This window comes from Arachis stenosperma, chromosome 5, assembly GCF_014773155.1.
Source record: "Arachis stenosperma cultivar V10309 chromosome 5, arast.V10309.gnm1.PFL2, whole genome shotgun sequence".
NCBI lineage: Eukaryota > Viridiplantae > Streptophyta > Magnoliopsida > Fabales > Fabaceae > Arachis > Arachis stenosperma.
In genome coordinates, this window is record NC_080381.1 from 20077132 (window position 1) to 20099802 (window position 22671).

At 32.7% G+C, this 22671-nt stretch overlaps 1 protein-coding gene and 1 long non-coding RNA gene across 3 annotated transcripts; both read left to right on the forward strand.

The window, feature by feature from the left end:
* The first annotated feature begins 82 nt into the window (after window positions 1–82).
* On the forward strand, window positions 83–2230 carry LOC130982400 (uncharacterized). 2 transcript variants are annotated; one of them, XM_057906396.1, is made up of 3 exons: window positions 90–371; window positions 614–1056; window positions 1591–2230. In XM_057906396.1, the coding sequence occupies exon 3, from the start codon at window positions 1647–1649 to the stop codon at window positions 1830–1832; it is 186 nt and encodes a 61-aa protein (XP_057762379.1). In that variant the 5' UTR covers window positions 90–371; window positions 614–1056; window positions 1591–1646; the 3' UTR covers window positions 1833–2230. The 2 variants fall into 2 exon arrangements, with proteins under 2 accessions (XP_057762380.1, XP_057762379.1); XM_057906397.1 differs by lacking the exon at window positions 614–1056 and having other exon boundaries at window positions 83–371.
* A 14702-nt stretch (window positions 2231–16932) lies between these two features.
* LOC130982520 (uncharacterized) lies at window positions 16933–21415 on the forward strand. Its single transcript, XR_009087175.1, has 6 exons — window positions 16933–17500; window positions 17708–17909; window positions 18050–18115; window positions 18219–18330; window positions 18863–19035; window positions 20341–21415. It is a non-coding gene; the product is annotated as an uncharacterized LOC130982520 (long non-coding RNA).
* Window positions 21416–22671: the final 1256 nt, after the last annotated feature.

The window sequence follows — 22671 nt, forward strand, 5'->3', positions numbered from 1 at the left end:
AAAAATAAAATACACCCTCCTAAACGCACCGTTTTGTCACTTAAATTAAAAAAAAAAAAAAGGAAAAACACAAAACGGCAAAACTGAAGCAGTGAACCCTAAATCAAACGCAGCCCCCATTTGTTCTTCTTCTTCACAAAGCCACAAACGCATCTCCTCTCCTCTCTTCTCTGAGAACCATAGAAGCCACCGCAGCCCCCAATCGCGCAGCCACCACATCCCGCCGCCACAGCATCCCGCAGCCACCGCAGCGACGGGTTTGACCACCGCAGCCCCCACCGCATCGTTGTCATCGCCGAGCTCGCCTTCTCTCTGTTCGCTGGTGTCGCGTCCTCTGTCGTCGCCGTTGCTCGCCTTCCACCTCGCCGCCGGTAAGTAATATTTTGTTCGCAGTTTCGCACTACATAGCCATCTCCTCGGCGTCTGCTTGCTGGTTTAGGGTTTAGCAATTGATTTCTGATAATACTTGTTATTTGTTTCAAATTGATTTGCTGATTAGCTGGATTTTCTGAGGTTATTGTTTACTGATTTAAGTTTTACTGTGGAGTTTGTGGAGTTTGCTGAGTTAATTTTGTTCATAATTTTCTGAAATTTTGTTCAATGAAACAACTAGTCTTGTTCCATTGACACACGTGGGGCAAGGATTCATGCCTAAACCAATAGTGTAGACGAGGTTTCTATCAACTTTGAGAGGAACAAGAGCAGGGTATTGATCAGAGTTTAGGCTTCTGAGTTTTTTGTTGAGACTCTGTGCAAAAGATGAGTCATTTCTGGCAGGAAGTTGAAGTTGAGGAAGAGAAGGGAGTTTTTTGTTGAGACTCTGTCCAAAAGATGAGTCATTTCTGGCATGAAGTTGAAGTTAAGGAAGAGAAGGGATCAGTGTTTGAGATGCCTTTGTATTGGAATATAGCTGTGGTGGTTTTGTTGTCAACTGAGATTAGAGCATCCATGAAGACCTTTTGCGGCCATGAAGTACCTGCTTGGAAGTTGAAACAATGTTTGGCATGGACTAAAACATTTGTGGTTTGTCCTTGTCCAATTAGTATGGAACTTATGGTAATGGTTTTGTTAAATTATGATGGATGATAGTTTAGGTGTTTTGTTAAATTTTCTGAATTAATTTTGTTGATGATTGATGATGTTTTTTTAAATATTTGAAATTATATATTTAATTTTTAATAATTTTGTTTAATATTTAATAAAACCGGTTGAACCACTGAATCAGTAAATCAGTCATTCTACCGATTCATTGACCGGTTCGGTTCTCGCAACCTTGCTAAATACACTTTATTAAAAAAAAACAAATATTATTATCTTAGTTTGCAAAGATGATCATGAAATGTTGGGGTAATAGGTGATTATAAGGTGAAAATCTCACCAAGCAACTTCAGGATTTGAACCTCTAGTATTGAAGCGTGTAGGTAAAATTCAGATGGTGTCATGAGTTGCAATCAACGGCTTTACTTTTTTGTAAAGATGTTGGGGTTTCTTTCTGAATTAAATTGTATGCTTTATTAGTGTAAATGTACTTTGGAGAAACAAAAATGAGTCTGTTTTGGACATTGTATCTGATATGGCGATTTCTGGCAGTGATTCTTGCACATATTAGATATTTAAACAGCAGGAAATCGCTCGAGCCGGTACTGATGGGTATAATCAGGAGTTGCTTCTCATTCATAGCAGGGACAGTCTGTGGCATTTATGTGGCTCAAAATTATCAAGTTCCTAACATCACCAAGCTAATTGACACTACCTTGCACAAGGCAAAGCAAGTTGAGGAAACATATCGCAAGCCTAAGAAGAAGGGTTCTGATGATGATAACTACGATTAGTTCCCCTATATAGCGCTACTCCAGAATCAGGTTCATATTGCTGTGATGATAATCTCTTCTTTGTTTTGTTTTCCTCAATGATATATAGGGTCAAATAAATTTGTTAACAAAAGTATATGGTATATCGAAATGAATGGAAGAGTGTTAGAGGAGATTTCTTAGCATTTATAAGAGCTTTTTTCACTCTTTAGTGGGAAATGTTATCTTTCCTTTGTCTCCCATGTTTGGAATCTTACATTGAAATTACAAATTAAAGAAATGTATAATATACTCATTCATTAATCTTGAATAGATTTTGGGACTGGGCAAGAAATCTGTTTTTAAGGTCGTCAGAATTATGTAATATACCTGGAGTTTTATGCCTATAAATTTTAATGGTACTTTACCTATTCTTGATATAGTCATCATCTTATTGTGGCTTGTTAATTATACAGTTCCATTGTTGGTGCACAGTTTTGACACCAAGATAAAACACTTTTGCGAATAATATTAATTATATATTTAGTTATGTTGATGCACCTATAGTTGTAATAATTCACATTATCTCATGGTGTGTCTATCTATGTAATGTTAATAAACATTCCCATTAGATATGTTGTCCGCCTGTTTCATCTAACAAATGATCTTAGATACATATCTTTTTTAAAGCAACTTGGAATTTCCTCTGAAATCATCCCCATGAAATTACAAGACTGCAAGAATTGAGGAAACATGGTGGCTGAATATTTAAGTTACAAACATCTCTCGGTTCATTGATTGATGTGCATTCTTAGTTAAGCTTTAGAGTGTTATTAGGATATCTCTTTTTTACTTGTGGTGGCATGTAAAAATACTTCAAGCATTTAGAGGCTCTATTCTAAAGACAGAACATAAAGTAATATCAGAATTGAATATGTTATTTTTCTTTTCATTTTGAACTTAATTTTGATGAGTTCAGTGTACGAGTCTTACATTGCCATTCAACCACATATTTCTATTGGTAAGATTTTCAAGGTATTGGGTGATTCACTCAAAACACTTCAAATGATTTGGCAAGACAAACTTGAACATCTGTTCAAACTTTTTATTTTTGATGGTGCATCAAAATTAAACCATACGAGTGTGTATGATAATTTTGGCCAAACACTAGCTAGGTTGCAGGTTTAAATTTGTTGAAACATTAATCTTATGTTACGGGTTACGGAATTCCTTCCGAGATTGCCGACATGAAGTCTCAAGACGGTGTGAACTCGAATGTGGGGATCACTTGCATGAAATTTTAAGAAGGCACGAATTAAAGAAACTTGAGAACAAAATTGTCTAGTTTAATAACAATCTTTCAACAGTTACCAACCTCTATTGTATAATTTTAGATGGTTCTTGAATGCCATTCATATGCTGTTTGTCACTCGTGGTGACGTGTGAAGATATGTTTTCAAAGTGCCAAGGACAAAAATATCCTAAATTTGTCTTCATTTGTATCTAGTAGTTTTTAGCCTTTATCTTTCTGTAAGTACTAATCTCATGCCGCAGTATTTTATCGAAATCACTCCCATCAAGTTACAAGGTGATGAAAGTCAAGGAAATGAAAGGGTGAAGCATTTATGCCTCAGTCATAGGGTCATAAGTGTCTTTAGTATACTATACATTTTAAAATAAGAATAACTCAATTTTTGTCTTTAGTGTTTTCTGCTGTCTATCCCATGTTTACCCCCTTTGTGGGAACATGATAGTTTAAGGTAAATCTAGAGTCACTAATTGGATGAAACAGAGCACATGGGCTGTTAACCACAAGGTCGGAGGTTCAAGCCCTCCTTCTAGCGATTTTAACTCCGCTTATGTTACACTTGCGGTACATAGCCAGTCCCAAGCACGGATAAAGGAGGAGGGTTGTGTTAGGTCTTCGGCAACCAACATAAAAATATAGCCGAACTCCCCATGACATGAATCAAAGACATTATTGCGCTAAAGCTAGGTCGTTGCCCGGAAGCAACGCGCCGTATGGCTCGAGTACAGTGTCAAAGCAAGAGCCGCTGCATCGGTATCTACATCTAAACGGTCTCTCTGTAGACGTGATACATGACAGAGCACAATGGCGTCGTTTGATTCATGTAGCCGACCTTATTTAGTGGGACAAGGCTTTGTTGTTGTTGTTATTGTTGTAGAGCACATGGGACCTTGGGCATGGGCCAAAACCTGGAACTAAAATTATCATGAAATGTAGCACTTGCATTTTTTTTTTTTTTGTCAGATGGATTGAACAACTCCCGATCCTAAGTACCATACAACAAATCCAAACACTTCACATTTAATCTCACGGTACGGGTTTTTCTCCGAGATCATTCTCATAAAGTTAAAGCGGTGACTAGCAATACTTCCGAGATCACTCGCATAATGTTAAGGTGACGACGGCCGATAATCAACTTGTCCAATAAAAAAAAAGGTGACATATGGGCACAAAAACATTAGAGCCTCGGAATCATTCCTCAACGGTTAGTGATTTGCCTCACTCTTCACTTGGACTAGGGTTCTTGAATACCTTCCCTTTGGTATTTTAGTTTCTAGAAGACCACATTTAAGAGACATCAATTTGTTATCTCTGAAATAAATATCCATGACAAAATCAAGTTTTCTTTTTAATGTATAATTCCAAAAGCACTTATAAAAAAAATCACTTGTGATCATTTCTTTTCATTTTTAGTTTTGTTACAAATAAAGTATCATTTTCTAACTTCAAGAAGTCATCAATTAATTTTTATATATTATATCTTCTATTAGTAAATAGAAAGGGAAATTTAGAAGATAGAATTTAGTATAATTTTGTCTTTTTCTTTTGATTATTTATACTTTCAATAAAATATATATTTTTGTCTTAATACTTGTGTAAAATTAAAATGAGACACTAAATATGAAATGGAAATATCTAATAATTATTTATCATTTGTCCCTCGATAAATCTTAATTAAGTAGTCACCTAATCTTATGTTTAATGTACTCTTTTCTACATGAAAAAATAAGTAGGTGGAAATCAAGTACTAATCTCATGCCGCATAATTCCCTCTGATATCACTCGCATAAAGTTACAAGGTGATGAAAATCACGGAAATCAAGGGGTGAAGCATTTATGCCTCTAGGGGTGAAGCATTTCTGCAAGTACTAATCTCATGCCGCAGTATTCTTCCGATATCACTCGCATAAAGTTACAAGGTGATGAAAGTCAAGGAAATTAAGAGGTGAAGCATTTATGCCTCATAGTCATAGGGTCATAATTTAAGCTTTCAAGCGTCTTTGGTATACTATGCATTTTAAAATAAGAATAACTCAATTTTGGTTTCTAGTGTTTTCTGCTGACTATCCCATGTTTACCCTTTTGTGGAAACATGATAGTTTAAAGTAAATCTGAAATCACAAATTGGATGAAACAGAGAACATGGGACCTTTGGCATGGGCCAAAACCTGGAACTGAAATTACCATGAAATGTAACACTTGCAAACTTTTTTTTTTCTCAGATGAATTGAACAACCTCCAATTCTAAGTACCACACAACAAACCCAAACACTCTTCACATTTAATCTCACGGTATGGGTTTTCCTCCGAGATCACTTTCATAAAGTTAAGGCAGCGACTGACGATACTTTCGAGATCACTCGCGTAAAGTTAAGGTCAATCTCATAAAGTTAAGGTGGGGACTGGCGATACTTTCGAGATCACTCGCATAAAGTTAAGGTGGTGACGGACGATAATCAACTTGTCCAATAGAAAAAAAGGTGACATATGTGCACAAAAACATTAGAGTCTCGGAATCATTCCTCAACGGTTAGTGACTTGCCTCACTCTTTACTTGGACTAGGGTTTTTGCCTCACTCTTCACTTGGACTAGGGTTCTGAAATACCTTTCGTTTAGTATTTTGGTTTCTAGAAGACCACATTTAAGAGACCTCATCTGATTATCTCTGAAATAAATATCGATGACAAAATCAAATTTTCTTTTTAATGTATGATTCCAAAAGCACTGAATAAAAAAAATCACTTGTAATCTATTCCTTCAATTTCTTTTCATTTTTAGTTTTGTAACAAATAAAGTATCATTTTCTAATTTCAAGAATTCATCAATTATTTTTTATATATTATATTTTCTATTATTAGATAGAAAGAAAAATTTAGAGGATAGAATTTGGGATAATTTTGTAGGGACTTGTCACCTGAGCCTTGTTACCATTTTTCACCTTAGCATCAGTGTAGTGGGAACCCCAAAGAACATTTTGCTACTTCTTTCCCACATATGTTTGAATGCAAGGATTATTACTGTGGAGTGAAGCTGGGTGATAGTGTAGTTCATTAATTCTTAATTTCTTATCTAGTTTGTAGGTTCATTTTCTTTTCTTCTTTTGTAATAGTGTAGGTGTATATTTATTTACCTTTTTTTTGTTGGTATTTCAATTAAGAATTGTACATTTTATATATTTTAATTTTTAAGTTTGGTTTAAGAATTATAAACCAATGATGTCTCTTAAGGTTAAAGTTAAGCTATGATGTCTAGTTAATTTTGTGATTATTATTTAATCGGTTGACAATTAGAATTTCTCTATACAATTAGGGTATTCATTGGTACAAAATAATTAAAGGTAGAAATTCAGATGCAATCAACTTTATGTGAAGTTCAAAAATATAGTCAAATCAGTCAAATTATTTAGTGGCTTTCAATTATCAACTTCACGTGAAGTTGACTGCACATGACTTTTCACCATAATAAAATAAGTCGCAATATGAAGTTATGAACCACCAATCATAAAATATATTGTATTTCCATAATTAAAGATATAATTTATAAAAACTAAATAAATAAAAAAAAAGTGATTTTGACGCTGATGGAGCATGGGTGATCAAGCAGAGAAAAGGTATTATAGTGCACCCCCGCTAAGTTGGCACACCTTGAACCAAACTTGGCCACGCGTATAGTAACGTGCACCGCAAGCAAAAATAGTTTTGACTTTTTGACCGTTAAAACGGTGGGTAATTTTTTTAGTTATGGAAGTTTAAAATGTGTTATGCTCAATTGTAAAAAAATATTGTGTTTTTTATGGATATGGAGATATTTTTTTTAATTGAAATTCACAAATCAAAGGATCAATTTTGTTTTGAAAACAAAACTTAGGGTCAGATTTGGGGTAATAGAGAAATCTGAGTCTCAGATTTGTGTGGACTGAAGTTTTTTTTAAGGGATATGCAAATTGGTGAGTCAATTTTGTTAAAAAAAATTATAAACCCCAAATTTATATTTAAAAAAAATCACAAATCACCTTCAGATTTGTGACCATCCATACCAAAAAAAAAATGAGAAAGTATAGGGAGCCAATGGAATATTTGTACAATGTGTACAATGGGCTTTAGAGATGTTTAATTTGATTCAGTATTAGAGATATAACCATTAGTGTTGTCTTTTCCTATCAGCTTAAACTTTTGGGATGAGTGGTTTCATAACATGGTATCAGAGCTCTAGAACCGAGAGATCAAGAATTCGATCTTTGGTGAATCCCAAAATAAAGCTTAAGTTTTTGGGATGAGTGATTTCATGATAATGTGACATGAGATGTTTATTATCTCCATACCCGGATGGTTATTCTAAATAGTATAGATAATGTTCATTTTATTCATATTGGATCAAAGATTTAGCCCATTGTATACATTGTACACTTAGACCATTTACTCCCTAACAGTACTAAAAAAAATACACCAACTCTCCACATTATTTAAAAACACCACCACAATCTCAATATTAAAAATAAAAAGTTCTAAAACGGTACGTCTCGAAACAAGTTGAAAATTAAATCAAACTATCAGAGATTCACTCAGGGATTCACAGGGTGGTGCATAAGTTTTTCAACACTATCTTTCTTCCCTTCATTGCCTTTAGGGTTTCGGAATTTCGTCCAAGTTTTCAAATTCAACTCAATATCCTCAACTACGGTACGGTTTTTTCTTTTTCCTTTTTTTATTTTTCAAGTCATTGTACAGTATAATTTTTCTTATTTTTCGGATTGAGTGAAAGTTGAAAAGAAAAAGATGTTCTGGTACAGTCAAATTTCATGCTTGATAAATCATTTCAATTTATGCAAATGGAAGGATTATTTGGGAAGATAGGGATTCAAAGAGCATCGCTTCTGTATTCTGTTTTACATAGGGCTAAGATTCTGGACATTGTATTTGTGATTTGGTGTATATAGTATAGACATTGCCTAAATACACTTTATTTTTTAAAAAAATAAATATTATTACCTTGGTTTGAAAATATGATCTTGAAATTTTAGGGTAACAGGTGATTACAAGGTGAAAATCTCACCAAGCAACTTCAGGATTTGAATCTCTAATATTGAAGCATGTAGGTAAAATTCAGATGGTGTCATGAGTTGCAACCGATTGCTTTACTTTTTTGTAAAGATTTTGGGATTCTTTTCTGAATTAAATTGTATGCTTTATTAGTGTAAATGTACTTTCGAAAAACAAAAATGAGTCTGTTTTGGACATTGTATCTGATATGGCGATGTTTGGCAGTGATTCTTGCAGATATTGGATATTTAAACAGCAAAAAATCGCTCAAGCCGGTACTGATGGTATAATCAGGAGTTGCTTCTCATTCATAGTAGGGACATCTGTGGCATTTATGTGGCTCAAAATTATTAAGTTCCTAACATTACCAAGCTAATTGACACTACCTTGCACAAGGCAAAGCAAGTTGAGAAAACATATCGCAAGCCTAAAAAGAAGGGTTCTGATGATGATAACTACGATTAGTTCCCCTATATAGCGCTACTCCAGAATCAGGTTCATATTGCTGTGATGATAATCTCTTCTTTGTTTTGTTTTCCTCAATGATATATAGGGTCAAATAAATTTGTTAACAAAAGTATATGGTATATCGAAATGAATGGAAGAGTGTTAGAGGAGATTTCTTAGCATTTATAAGAGCTTTTTTCACTCTTTAGTGGGAAATGTTATCTTTCCTTTGTCTCCCATGTTTGGAATCTTACATTGAAATTACAAATTAAAGAAATGTATAATATACTCATTCATTAATCTTGAATAGATTTTGGGACTGGGCAAGAAATCTGTTTTTAAGGTCGTCAGAATTATGTAATATACCTGGAGTTTTATGCCTATAAATTTTAATGGTACTTTACCTATTCTTGATATAGTCATCATCTTATTGTGGCTTGTCAATTATACAGTTCCATTGTTGGTGCACAATTTTGACACCAAGATAAAACACTTTTGCGAATAATATTAATTATATATTTAGTTATGTTGATGCACCTATAGTTGTAATAATTCACATTATCTCATGGTGTGTCTATCTATGTAATGTAAATAAACATTCCCATTAGATGTGTCGTCTGCCTGTTTCATCTAACAAATGAACTTAGATATATATATTTTTTTAAAACAACTTGGAATTTCCTTTGAAATCATCCCCATGAACTTACAAGACTGCAAGAATTAAGGAAACAAGGTGGCTGAATATTTAAGTTACAAACATCTCTCGGTTCATTGATTGATGTGCATTCATAGTTAAGCTTTAGAGTGTTATTAGGATATTTCCTTTATATTTGTAGTGGCATGTAAAAATACCTCAAGCATTTAGAGGCTCTATTCTAAAGACAGAACATAAAGTAATATCAGAATTGAGTATGTCATTTTTCTTTTCATTTTGAACTTAATTCTGATGAGTTCAGTGTACGAGTCTTACATTGCCATTCAACCACATATTTCTATTGGTAAGATTTTCAAGGTATTGGGTGATTCACTCAAAACACTTCAAATGATTTGGCAAGACAAACTTGAACACATGTTCAAACTTTTTATTTTTGATAGTGCATCAAAATTAAACCATACGAGTGTGTGTGATAATTTTGGCCAAAATCTGTTGGAAAACACTAGCTAGGTTGCAGGTTTAAATAGGTTGCACGTTTAAATTTGTTGAAGCATTAATCTTATGTTACGGGTTATGGAATTCCTCCGGGATTGCTAACATGAAATCTCAAGACGGTGTGAACTCGAATGTGGGGATCACTTGCATGAAGTTTCAAAAAGGCACGAATTAAGGAAACTTGAGAACAAAATTGTCTAGTTTCATAACAATCTCTCAATAGTTACCAACCTCTATTGTATAATTTTAGATGGTTCTTGAATGCCATTCACATGCTGCTTGTCACTCGTGGTGACGTGTGAAGATATTTTTTTAAAGTGCCAAGGACAATAATATCTTAAATCTGTCTTCATTTGTATCTAGTAGTTTTTAGCCTTTATCTTTCTGCAAGTACTAATCTCATCATGCCGCAGTATTTCCCCGAGATCACTCCCATAAAGTTACAAGATGATGAAAGTCAAGGAAATGAAGGGGTGAATCATTTATGCCTCAGTCATAGGGTCATAAGTGTCTTTGGCATACTATGCATTTTAAAATAAGAATAACTCAATTTTTGTCTTTAGTGTTTTCTGCTGTCTTTCCCATGTTTACCCCTTTGTGGAAACATGATAGTTTAAGGTAAATCTAGAATCACAAATTGGATGAAAGTGAAACAGATCACATGGAACCTTAGGCATGGGCCAAAACCTGGAACTGAAATTACCATGAAACGTAGCACTTGCAAACTTTTTTTTTTGCTAGATGGATTGAACAACTCCCGATCCTAAGTACCACACAACAAACCCAAACACTCTTCACATTTAATCTCACGGTACGGGATTTTTCTTCGAGATGACTCTCATAAAGTTAAGGTCAATCTCATAAAGTTAAGGTGGCGACTGACGATACTTTCGAGATCACTCGCATAAAGTTAAGGTCAATCTTATAAAGTTAAGACGGCGACTGGCGATACTTTCGAGACCACTTGCATAAAGTTAAGGTGGTGACGGCCGATAATCAACTTGTCCAATAGAAAAAAAGGTGACATATGGGCACAAAAACATTAGAGTCTCGGATTCATTCCTCAACGGTTAGTGACTTGCCTCACTCTTTACTTGGACTAGGGTTCTTGCCTTACTCTTCACTTGGATTAGGGTTCAGGAATACCTTTTGTTTGGTATTTTAGTTTCTGGAATACCACATTTAAGAGACCTCATCTTATCATCTCTGAAATAAATATCGATGACAAAAGTAAATTTTCTTTTTAATGTATGATTCCAAAAGCACTCAATAAAAAAAATCACATGTGATCTATTCCTTCAATTTCTTTTTATTTTTAATTTTGTAACAAATAAAGTATCATTTTTTAATTTCAATAATTTATTAATTATTTTTTATATATTATATCTTCTATTATTAGATAGAAAGGAAAATTTAGAGGATAGAATTTGGAATAATTTTGTCTTAGGGACTTGTCACCTGAGCCTTGTTACCATTTTCCACCTCAGTATCAGTGTAGTTGGAACCTCAAAGAACATTTTGCTACTTCTTTTCCACACATGTTTGAATGCAAGGATTATTACCATGGAGTGAAGATGGGTGATGGTGTAGTTCATTAATTTTAATTTCTTATCTAGCTTGTAGTTTCATTTTTTTCTTCTTTTGTAATATTGTAGGTGTACATTTATTTACCTTTTTTTTTGTTGGTATTTCAATTGAGAATTGTACATTTTATATATTTTAATTTTTAAGTTTGGTTTAAGAATTATAAACCAATGATGTCTCTTAAGGTTAAAGTTAAGCTATGATGTCTAGTTAATTTTGCGATTTATTATTTAATCGGTTGACAATTAGAATTTTTCTATACAGTTAAGGTATTCATTGGAACAAAATAATTAAAGGTAAAAATTCAGATGCAGTCAATTTTATGTGAAGTTGAAAAATATAGTCAAATCGATCAAATTATTTATTGGCTTTCAATTATCAAGTTCACGTGAAGTTGACTCCACATGACTTTTCATCATAATAAAATAAGTCGCAATATGAAGTTATGAACCACCAATCATAAAATATATTGTATTTCCATAATTAAAGATATAATTTATAAAAACTAAATAAATAAAAGAAAAAGTGATCTTGACGCTGATGGAGCATGAGTGATCAAGCAGATAAAAGGTATTATAGTGCACTCCCGATAAGTTGGCACACCATGAACCAAACTTGGCCACGTGTATAGTAACGTGCACCGCAAGTAAAAATAGTTTTGAATTTTTGACCGTTATACGATTAAAACGGTGGGTAATTTTTTTAGTTATGGAAGTTTAAAATGTGTTATGCTCAATTGTAAAAAAATATTGTGTTTTTTATGGATATGGAGATAATTTTTTTTTTAAATTGAAATTCACAAATCGAAGGACCAGTTTTGTTTTGGAAATAAAACTTAGGGTCAGATTTGGGGTAATAGAAAAATCTGAGTCTCAAATTTGTGTGGACTGAAGTTTTTTTTAAGGAATATGAAAATCGGTTAGTCAATTTTGTTAAAAAAAAATTATAAACTACAAATTTAAATTTTAAAAAAAATAAAATCACAAATCACCTTCAGATTTGTGACCATCCATACCAAAAAAAATGAGGAAGTATAGGGAGCCAATGAAATATTTGTACAATATGTACAATGGGTTTAGAGATGTTCGATTCAGTATTAGAGATATAACCATTAGTGTTATCTTTTTCTATCAACTTAAGCTTTTGGGATGAGTGGTTTCATAACATAGTGTCGGAGCTCTAGATCCGAGAGATCAAGAGTTCGATCTTTGGTGAATCCCAAAATAAAGCTTAATTTTTTGGGATGAGTGGTTTCATGACAATGTGACATTAGATGTTTATTATCTCCGTACCCGGATGATTATTCTAAATAGTATAGGTAATGTTCATTTTATTCATAATGGGCCAAAGATTTAGCTCAATCTCAATATTAAAAATAAAAAGTTCTAATACGGTGCGTTTCAAAACAAGTTGAAAATCAAATTAGACTATCAGAGATTCACTCTGGGATTGCATAAGTTTTTCGTCACTATCTTTCTTCCCTTCATCGCGTTTAGGGTTTCGTAATTTCACCCAAGTTTTCAAATTCAACTCAATATCCTTAGCTACGGTACGATTTTTTCTTTGTTCCTTGTTTTGTTTTTTCAGTCATTGTACAGTATAATTTTTCTTATTTTTGGGATTGGGGGAAAGTCGAAAAGAAAAGATATTATGGTACAGTCGAATTTCATACTTTTCATGCTTGATAAACCATTTCAATTTATGCAAATGGAAGGGTTATTTGGGAAGATAGGGATTCAAAGAGCATCTCTTCTGTATTCTATTTTACGTAGGGCTAAGGTTATGGACATTGTATTTGTGATTTGGTGTATATAGTATAGACATTGCCTAAATACACTTTATTTTTTTTAAAAAAATAAATATTATTACCTTGGTTTGAAAATATGATCTTGAAATTTTAGGGTAACAGGTGATTACAAGGTGAAAATCTCACCAAGCAACTTCAGGATTTGAATCTCTAATATTGAAGCATGTAGGTAAAATTCAGATGGTGTCATGAGTTGCAACCGATTGCTTTACTTTTTTGTAAAGATTTTGGGATTCTTTTCTGAATTAAATTGTATGCTTTATTAGTGTAAATGTACTTTCGAAAAACAAAAATGAGTCTGTTTTGGACATTGTATCTGATATGGCGATGTTTGGCAGTGATTCTTACAGATATTGGATATTTAAACAGCAGAAAATCGCTCGAGCCAATACTGATGGGGCAGTCTATGGCATTTATGTGGCTCAAAATTATCAAGTTCCTAACATTACCAAGCTAATTGACACTACCTTGCACAAGGCAAAGCAAGTTGAGGAAACATATCGCAAGCCTAAGAAGAAGGGTTCTGATGATGATAACTACCACTACAAGAAAATGGAACATTTGTAACAAAAACTTTGTAATAAATTTAAAATTGTTACAAAAAATTATTTTTTTATAACAAAAATTAGTAATTGTTACATAATAATAATATTTTGTATCAACAATACAATTTGTTACAAAACTTTTTGATATTTTGTAACGACTTGATTTTTTTTATTACAAATTATATTGGCTTTTGTAACGAATCAGTGTTTTGTTGCAAAAATTTATAATATTTTGTAATAAAAGATGAAGTTCTTGCAAAAGTTCAAAATATTTTGTAACAAAATGTCCATTTGTTTCAAAAACTCCAATTATTTTGTAACAAAAAATTAATTTGTCACAAAATTCAATATTGTTTGTAACAAGTTATTTGTTTGTCACAAAATATAAAAATTTTTGTAACTATAAAACTTATTTTAAAATGTTAAAATCTTTAAGATAATTTTATTTTATTTCAAAAATTTTATTTTTTAATATATTATTTGTATTAATTAATTATTTTTTATAAAAATTAAAGATTAAATGATCAATTTTTAAAAAGGTATATATTATTTTATATTTTAGAGATGTTCGATTCAGTATTAGAGATATAACCATTAGTGTTATCTTTTTCTATCAACTTAAGCTTTTGGGATGAGTGGTTTCATAACATAGTATCGGAGCTCTAGATCCGAGAGATCAAGAGTTCGATCTTTGGTGAATCTCAAAATAAAGTTTAAGTTTTTGGGATGAGTGGTTTCATGATAATGTGACATGAGATGTTTATTATCTCCGTACCCAGATGGTTATTCTAAATAGTATAGGTAATGTTCATTTTATTCATATTGGGCCAAAGATTTAGCTCATTGTATACATTGTACACTTAGACCATTGACTCTCTAGCAGTACTAAAAAAATACACCAACTCTCCACATTATTTAAAAATAACACCACAATCTCAATATTAAAAATAAAAAGTTCTAAAACGGTGCATTTCGAAACAAGTTGAAAATCAAATTAGACTATCAGAGATTCACTTTGGGATTCACAGGGCGATGCATAAGTTTTCCGTCACTATCTTTCTTCCCTTCATCGCGTTTAGGGTTTCGTAATTTCGCCCAAGTTTTCAAATTCAACTCAATATCTTTAGCTACGGTACGGTTTTTTCTTTGTTCCTTGTTTTGTTTTTTCAGTCATTGTACAATATAATTTTTTTTATTTTTGGGATTGGGGGAAAGTCGAAAAGAAAAAAGATGTTCTGGTACAGTCGAATTTCATGCCTTTCATGCTTGATAAACCATTTCAATTTATGCAAATGGAAGGGTTATTTGGGAAGATAGGGATTCAAAGAGCATTTCTTCTGTATTCTGTTTTACGTAGGGCTAAGGTTATGGACATTGTATTTGTGATTTGGTTTATATAGTATAGACATTGTCTAAATACACTTTATTTAAAAAAAAAAAACAAATATTATTATCTTGGTTTGCAACGATGATCATGAAATTTTGGGGTAATAGGTGATTATAAGGTGAAAATCTCACCAAGCAACTTCAGGATTTGAACCTCTAATATTAAAGCGTATAGGTAAAATTCAGATGGCGTCATGAGTTGCAATCGACGGCTTTACTTTTTTGTAAAGATTTTGGGATTCTTTTCTAAATTGAATTGTATGCTTTATTAGTGTAAATGTACTTTGGAAAAACAAAAGTGAGTCTGTTTTGGACATTGTATCTGATATGGCGATTTATGGCAGTGATTCTTGCAGATATTGGATATTTAAACACCAGGAAATCGCTCGAGCCGGTACTGATGGGTATAATCAGGAGTTGCTTCTCATTCATAGCAGGGACAGTCTGTGGCATTTATGTGGCTCAAAATTATCAAGTTCCTAACATTACCAAGCTAATTGACACTACGTTGCACAAGGCAAAGCAAGTTGAGGAAACATATCGCAAGCCTAAGAAGAAGGGTTCTGATGATGATAACTACCACTACAAGAAAATGGAACATTTGTAACAAAAACTTTGTAACAAATTTAAAATTGTTACAAAAAATTATTTTTTTGTAACAAAAATTAGTAATTGTTACATAATAATAATGTTTTGTATCAACAATACAATTTGTTACAAAACTTTTTGATATTTTGTAACGATTTGATTTTTTTTGTTACAAATTATATTGGCTTTTGTAACGAATCAGTGTTTTGTTGCAAAAATTTATAATATTTGGTAATAAAAGACGAAGTTCTTGCAAAAGTTCAAAAAATTTTGTAACAAAATGTCCATTGGTTTCAAAAACTCCAATTATTTTGTAACAAAAAATTAATTTGTCACAAAATTCAATATTGTTTGGAACAAGTTATTTGTTTGTCACAAAATATAAAAATTTTTGTAACTATAAAACTTATTTTAAAATGTTAAAATCTTTAAGATAATTTTATTTTATTTCAAAAATTTTATTTTTTAATATATTATTTGTATTAATTAATTATTTTTTATAAAAATTAAAGATTAAATGATTAATTTTTAAAAAGGTATATATTATTTTATATTTTTTATAAAATTAATATATAATTTTTACTAATATTTAAGTCTTAAATGTTGACTAAAAATTAATTTTTTTAAATTAAAAAATTAATTATTAAACATAAATAAAAATAGTTAAAATTTAAAAATAAAAACAAATATAAAAAGTTAAAACTCTAATTCTAACTTTCACCTTCACTCTTCATTCTGCTGTTCGTCGCGCTTGTCCACTCTCACTGTCTTCACGGCTCCACCTCTCACACTCAAAGCCACCCTCCTTTTCTACTCTAAAATAAATTTAAAACAAATATTATTTTTTGTTTCATTAACACTCTAATATTTAATATATTTTTACATTTAAATAAATTTAAAAAAAACTCACTTAAAAGCAAAATATAAAAATTTAGTTTTTTCTCCCCCTCTATTAGTCCTAAACTCACTTTAACCTAACACCCATCATTAAATCGATAAGACCTTCTATTGTTAAAAATAAATAATAAATTATTTATAATTTATTATAATTATTCATGGTTTTATTTCAAAAATATATTTACTAAAAAATAATTAAATTAAAGTTATAAAATTTTGAGTTTAAAATTAATTAAAACTCATATAATTTTTATAAATATTTAGATATTTTTATTTAAAATCTTTAGTAATTTAATTACTACTAATTTTATTAAAAATACTTATTTATACCTTAATTTTATTAAAATTCACAAATAAAAACCTAACTAACCCTCACCCTCGCCCTTTTTTTTCCCCAGCCGCCCCACACACAAACACTCAGACCCTAAACCATACACACACGAAACGGAAAGAAGGAGAAGGAAGGAGAGGGGGAAAAGGGGAGACGGCGGCGGTGGATGTCACTGCCACCGTCGCCGCCGTCTTATCGCTGTCGGGAGAGTAATAACGTGAGGGGAGAGAGAGACGAGCTCGCGAGGGAGTAGCGTCGCCGCCACTGGAGGGGAGCCTGGCTGTCCTCGTCACTGCCAGCTCCGTCGCCGTCGTCACCATTGGAGCTGCGCGAAGCCGTCGTCGCCGTTGTCACCATCGATGCTTCTCGTTGTCGTTTGTGGGTTGTCGCCTCTTCTGCTTCTGCTGTCACGCTGTCGTCTGCCCCTCTGGACATCGCTGCTTTTGAATCGTGTCCTGTCACTCGGATATGCTGCAAGAAGCTATCAGAAAGTGGCATTGATGAGAAGAAGCACAAACCCTCCACCAGCAATACCGCTGCCTCTAAATCCAAGGACGGAATGGAAGATTACAATTTTGCTATGAAGAGGATGATGAGGAATCCTTATGAGTATCACCACGATCTGGGTTAGTTTCCTCTTTTTTCCCTCTTTGTTAGTTATGACTGCCAACTGTTTGATATAATAATGGGTTTCCTTTGTTAATTACTTGCATTTTGTATAAGGTGCTAGAAGGAACAGTTAGTGCTGTATTAATTTGGGTCTATTTTATAAAATGCATAGCACAGTAATATGATTTCTGCTGCTGATGCAATCTGTGATTGATTTATTTCAGGTTTGAATTACACACTTATAACTGACAATCTCATTGTGGGATCCCAACCACAGAAACCTGAAGACATCGATCACCTCAAGAAGGAAGAGGGGGTGACATACATTCTGAATTTGCAGCAAGATAAGGATGTAGAATATTGGGGAAGCCTGCATTTCAGTCAATTTTGTTGAGAAAATAGACTCCCACTCTGAATTTTATGAAAGTATATACAACAATGGCCAACTTATCTTGCATAATGGCATTGTCATGAGATAGAAATTTTAATTTTTCCTATCTGGTTAATACATTGTGAAAAAACATCAACACTTGATGGATTTATATGAATTCATCTTGTTTTTGCAGATCAAGAGTGGTTCCTCCACTGAGTTTCTCAATCATTTGCAAAATTGCCCTGCTTGGGGTCATAGGGTAAGTTAACTATTCCTATATATACCCTTTTCTTTGAGTTGACTATTGGAATTCACCATCATTAAGGCTCTTTTCACCCTTAATTGTTGTGAATTTTTTGCAGATGTTCATCACAGATGCTGGGCTATGCTGGAATTAGTTACAGTAATCCCACTTTCCTCAGCTATCAGTAACCTCATTCCTGCTTTCACCGTCATACTTGTTATCATTTGCAGGTTCCTTTCTCTTTCTCAATTTATGGATTTATTTGACAAAATTCTAACCTGTACAATCATCATTTGCTGCTCAAAGGTGTTTCAAAGAAGAAGAAAAATGAAAACAAAAATGCTCAGAAGATAATAAAAATCAGTCCAAGTCAAATCAAAGTTATCTTGTTTTGTATTTATTAATTACAGTTGGAATAAATGATCAATATTACATATATAAGTGATGTAATTAATAATTTCTTTCTGAATCACTATCTTAGTATCTTACCCTATTATCCATTCTTGTTCCGTGTTTTGTTTGTTTACAATGCTATTACTACCACAACTTAAGGATGGAAAAGATAGATGTAAAAACTAGAACAACCCAAGCTAAAATTGTGGGAAGCATAATATCAATAGGAGGTGCATTTATAGTGACATTCACATATGGTTAGAAAACCTTTTTCTGAAAGAGTTGTAAGTTTGTTAAATGCTTTGCTTGCTTTTCTGAGACTGGATTATAATTCATAGCTTGATATATTTTATAAATCTATTTTATTAGGCAATATAGACTTTGATCCAAACTCCTTGCAAAATATTCTACCTAAAGCAGTCTTATCATTGGAATGGACAATCTCAGAGGAAAAAGGAAGAGTTTCTGTGCATTGTACTGCTGGACTTGGGAGAACACCAGGGGTGGCAATAGCTTATTTGTTCTGTTTCTATGACATGAATGTGAGTTCTAAACCTCAACCTATCTTTGATTCAAGAAATGATTATCAAATTTGATATTGTTAAGTGTAATATACGATTAGTTCCCCTATATGGCGCTGTGATGATATTGCTGTGATGATAATCTCTTCATAATCAGGTTCATATTGCTGTGATGATAATCTCTTCTTTGTTTTGTTTTCCTCAATGATATTTAGGGTCAAATAAATTTGTTAACAAAAGTATATGGTATATCGAAATGAATGGAAGAGTGTTAGAGGAGATTTCTTAGCATTTATAAGAGCTTTCTTCACTTTTTTAATGGGAAATGTTATCTTTCCTTTGTCTCCCATGTTTGGAATCTTAAATTGAAATTACAAATTAAAGAAATGTATAATATACTCATTCATTAATCTTGAATAGATTTTGGGACTGGGCAAGAAATCTGTTTTTAAGGTCGTCAGAATTATGTAATATACCTGGAGTGTTATGCCTATAAATTTTAATGGTACTTTACCTATTCTTGATATAGTAATGATCTTATTGTGGCTTGTTAATTATACAGTTCCATTGTTGGTGCACAATTTTGGCACCAAGATAAAACACTTTTTGCGAATAATATTAAATATATATTTAGTTATGTTGATGCACCTATAGTTGTAATAATTCACATTATCTCATGGTGTGTCTATCTATGTAATGTTTAATAAACATTCCCATTAGATGTGTCGTCTGCTTGTTTCATCTAACAAATGAGCTTAGATATATATCTTTTTTAAAGCAACTTGGAATTTCCTCTGAAATCATCCCCATGAACTTACATGACTGCAAGAATTAAGGAAACATGGTGGCTGAATATTTAAGTTACAAACATCTCTCGGTTCATTGATTGATGTGCATTCTTAGTTAAGTTTTAGAGTGTTATTAGGATATCTCCTTTTTACTTGTGGTGGCATGTAAAAATACCTTAAGCATTTAGAGGCTCTATTCTAAAGACAGAACATAAAGTAATATCAGAATTGAATATGGCATTTTTCTTTTCATTTTGAACTTAATTTTGATGAGTTCAGTGTATGAGTCTTACATTGCCATTCAACCACATTTTTTTATTGGTAAGATTTTCAAGGTATTGGGTGATTCACTCAAAAGACTTCAAATGATTTGGCAAGACAAACTTGAACACCTGTTCAAACTTTTTATTTTTGATAGTGCATCAAAATTAAACCATACGAGTGTGTGTGATAATTTTGGCCAAAATCTGTTGGCGAACACTAGCTAGGTTGCAGGTTTAAATTTGTTGAAGCATTAATCTTATGTTACGGGTTACAGAATTCCCTCCGGGATTGCCGACACGAAGTCTCAAGACGGTGTGAACTCGAATGTTGGGATCACTTGCATGAAGTTTAAAGAAGGCACGAATTAAGGAAACTTGAGAACAAAATTGTCTAGTTTCATAACAATCTCTCAACAGTTACCAACCTCTATTGTATAATTTTAGCTGGTTATTGAATGCCATTCACATGCTGCTTGTCACTCGTGGTGACGTGTGAAGATATTTTTCTAAAGTGCCAAGGACAAAAATATCTTAAATCGGTCTTCATTTGTATCTAGTAGTTTTTAGCCTTTATCTTTCTACAAGTACTAATCTCATGCCGTAGTATTCCCCCGAAATCACTCCCATCAAGTTACAAGGTGATGAAAGTCAAGGAAATGAAGGGGTGAAGCATTTATGCCTCAGTCATAGCATACTATGCATTTTAAAATAAGAATAATTCAATTTTTGTCTGTAGTGTTTTCTGCTGTTTATCCCATGTTTATCCTTTTGGGGAAACATGATAGTTTAAGTTAAATCTGGAATCACAAATTGGATGAAACATATCACATGGGACCTTGGGCATGGGCCAAAACCTGGAAAAACGTAGCACTTGCAAACTTTTTTTTTTGTCAGATGGATTGAACAAATCCAAACACTCTTCACATTTAATATCACGGTACGGGTTTTTCTTTGAGATCACTCTCATAAAATTAAGGCGGTGACTGACGATACTTCTGAGATCACTCGCATAAAGTTAAGGTGGCACTCATAAAGTTAAGGCGGCGACTGGGGATACTTCCGAGATCACTCGCATAAAGTTAAGGTGGCACTCTCATAAAGTTAAGGCGGCGACTGGGGATACTTCCGAGATCACTCGCATAAAGTTAAAGTAGCGACGGCCGATAATCAACTTGTCGAATAAGAAAAAAGGTGACATATGGGCACAAAAATATTAGAGCCTCAGAATTATTCTTCAAAGGTTAGTGACTTGCCTCACTCTTCACTTGGACTAAGGTTCTAGACTACCTTCTGTTTGGTATTTTGGTTTCTAGAAGACCACATTTAAGAGACCTCATCTTGTTATCTCTAAAATAAATATGGATCACAAAATCAAGTTTTCTTTTTAATGTATGATTCCAAAAACACTTATTAAAAAAAATCACTTGTGATCTATTCTTTCAATTTCTTTTCATTTTTAGTTTCGTTACAAATAAAGTATCATTTTTTAACTTCAAGAAGTCATCAATTAATTTTTATGTATTATATCTTCTATCATTAAATAGAACGGAAAATTTAGAAGATAGAATTTAGGATAATTTTGTCTTTCTCTTTTGATTCTTTATATTTTCAATTAAATACAATGATTGTCTTGATACTTGTGTAAAATTAAAATGAAACACTTAATATGAAATGAAAATATCTAATAATAATTTATCATTTGTCCCTCAATAAATCTTAATTAAGTAGTTACCTAATCTTATGTTTAGGTCCCTAAAGTGTTTGGGGTCAGACCGGGTCTTCGGATCGGACCGGGTCATGCACACCCCTAGATGGTTTTTGAATGCCATTCATATGCTGCTTGTCACTCGTGGTTAGGGGTGGCAAAACGGGCTGGCCCGCCCCGCCCCGCCAAAGCCCGCCCAAATATGGGGCGGGCTGGCCTGCCCCGCCTAACTGATATGGGCTCAACTTGCTACCCCGCCCCGCCAAAGGGCGGACTGGCGGGCTGACCCGCCTCTTTTTTTTTTAACCAATTTTTTTTATGATAAAATTAAATTTAACGATCTAAGAACTAACAATTATTTTATTTTATAATAAAATTATTTTATCGAATTAGTTTTTTAATATATAGAGTAATATTCTAAATTAATTATTAATCCATAAAAAAATTATAATTAACCATAATAATTTTTTTGATTGAAATTAACAATAATAAAAATAACATAACAAATAATAAGTCTCAAAGTCTCAAACATAACTGCATAATAATAACAAAACAAACATATAATCCACACATAAATCCTACTATAATTAAAACAAAACACAACATAATTCATAAATCAACAAGATACCCAAAAAAATCTTAAATCAACACACATAAATCAATTATCAACTTCTAAATCAACAAAATTTGAATCTGATCCAGAAGTTGAAACACCGCCTCGCCTAGCACCTTGAGGATTCACATCTTCACCTTCGCCTTCACCTACAATTAGAAGAATACCCGAATTTAGAACAAGATATAAATACTTAAATGTCATATAAATATTAAATTAGTAACTAACAATGTAATTACCATCAACAAAGCCTTTATTCCAATTGCGAGTACAAATCACAGCCTCAAC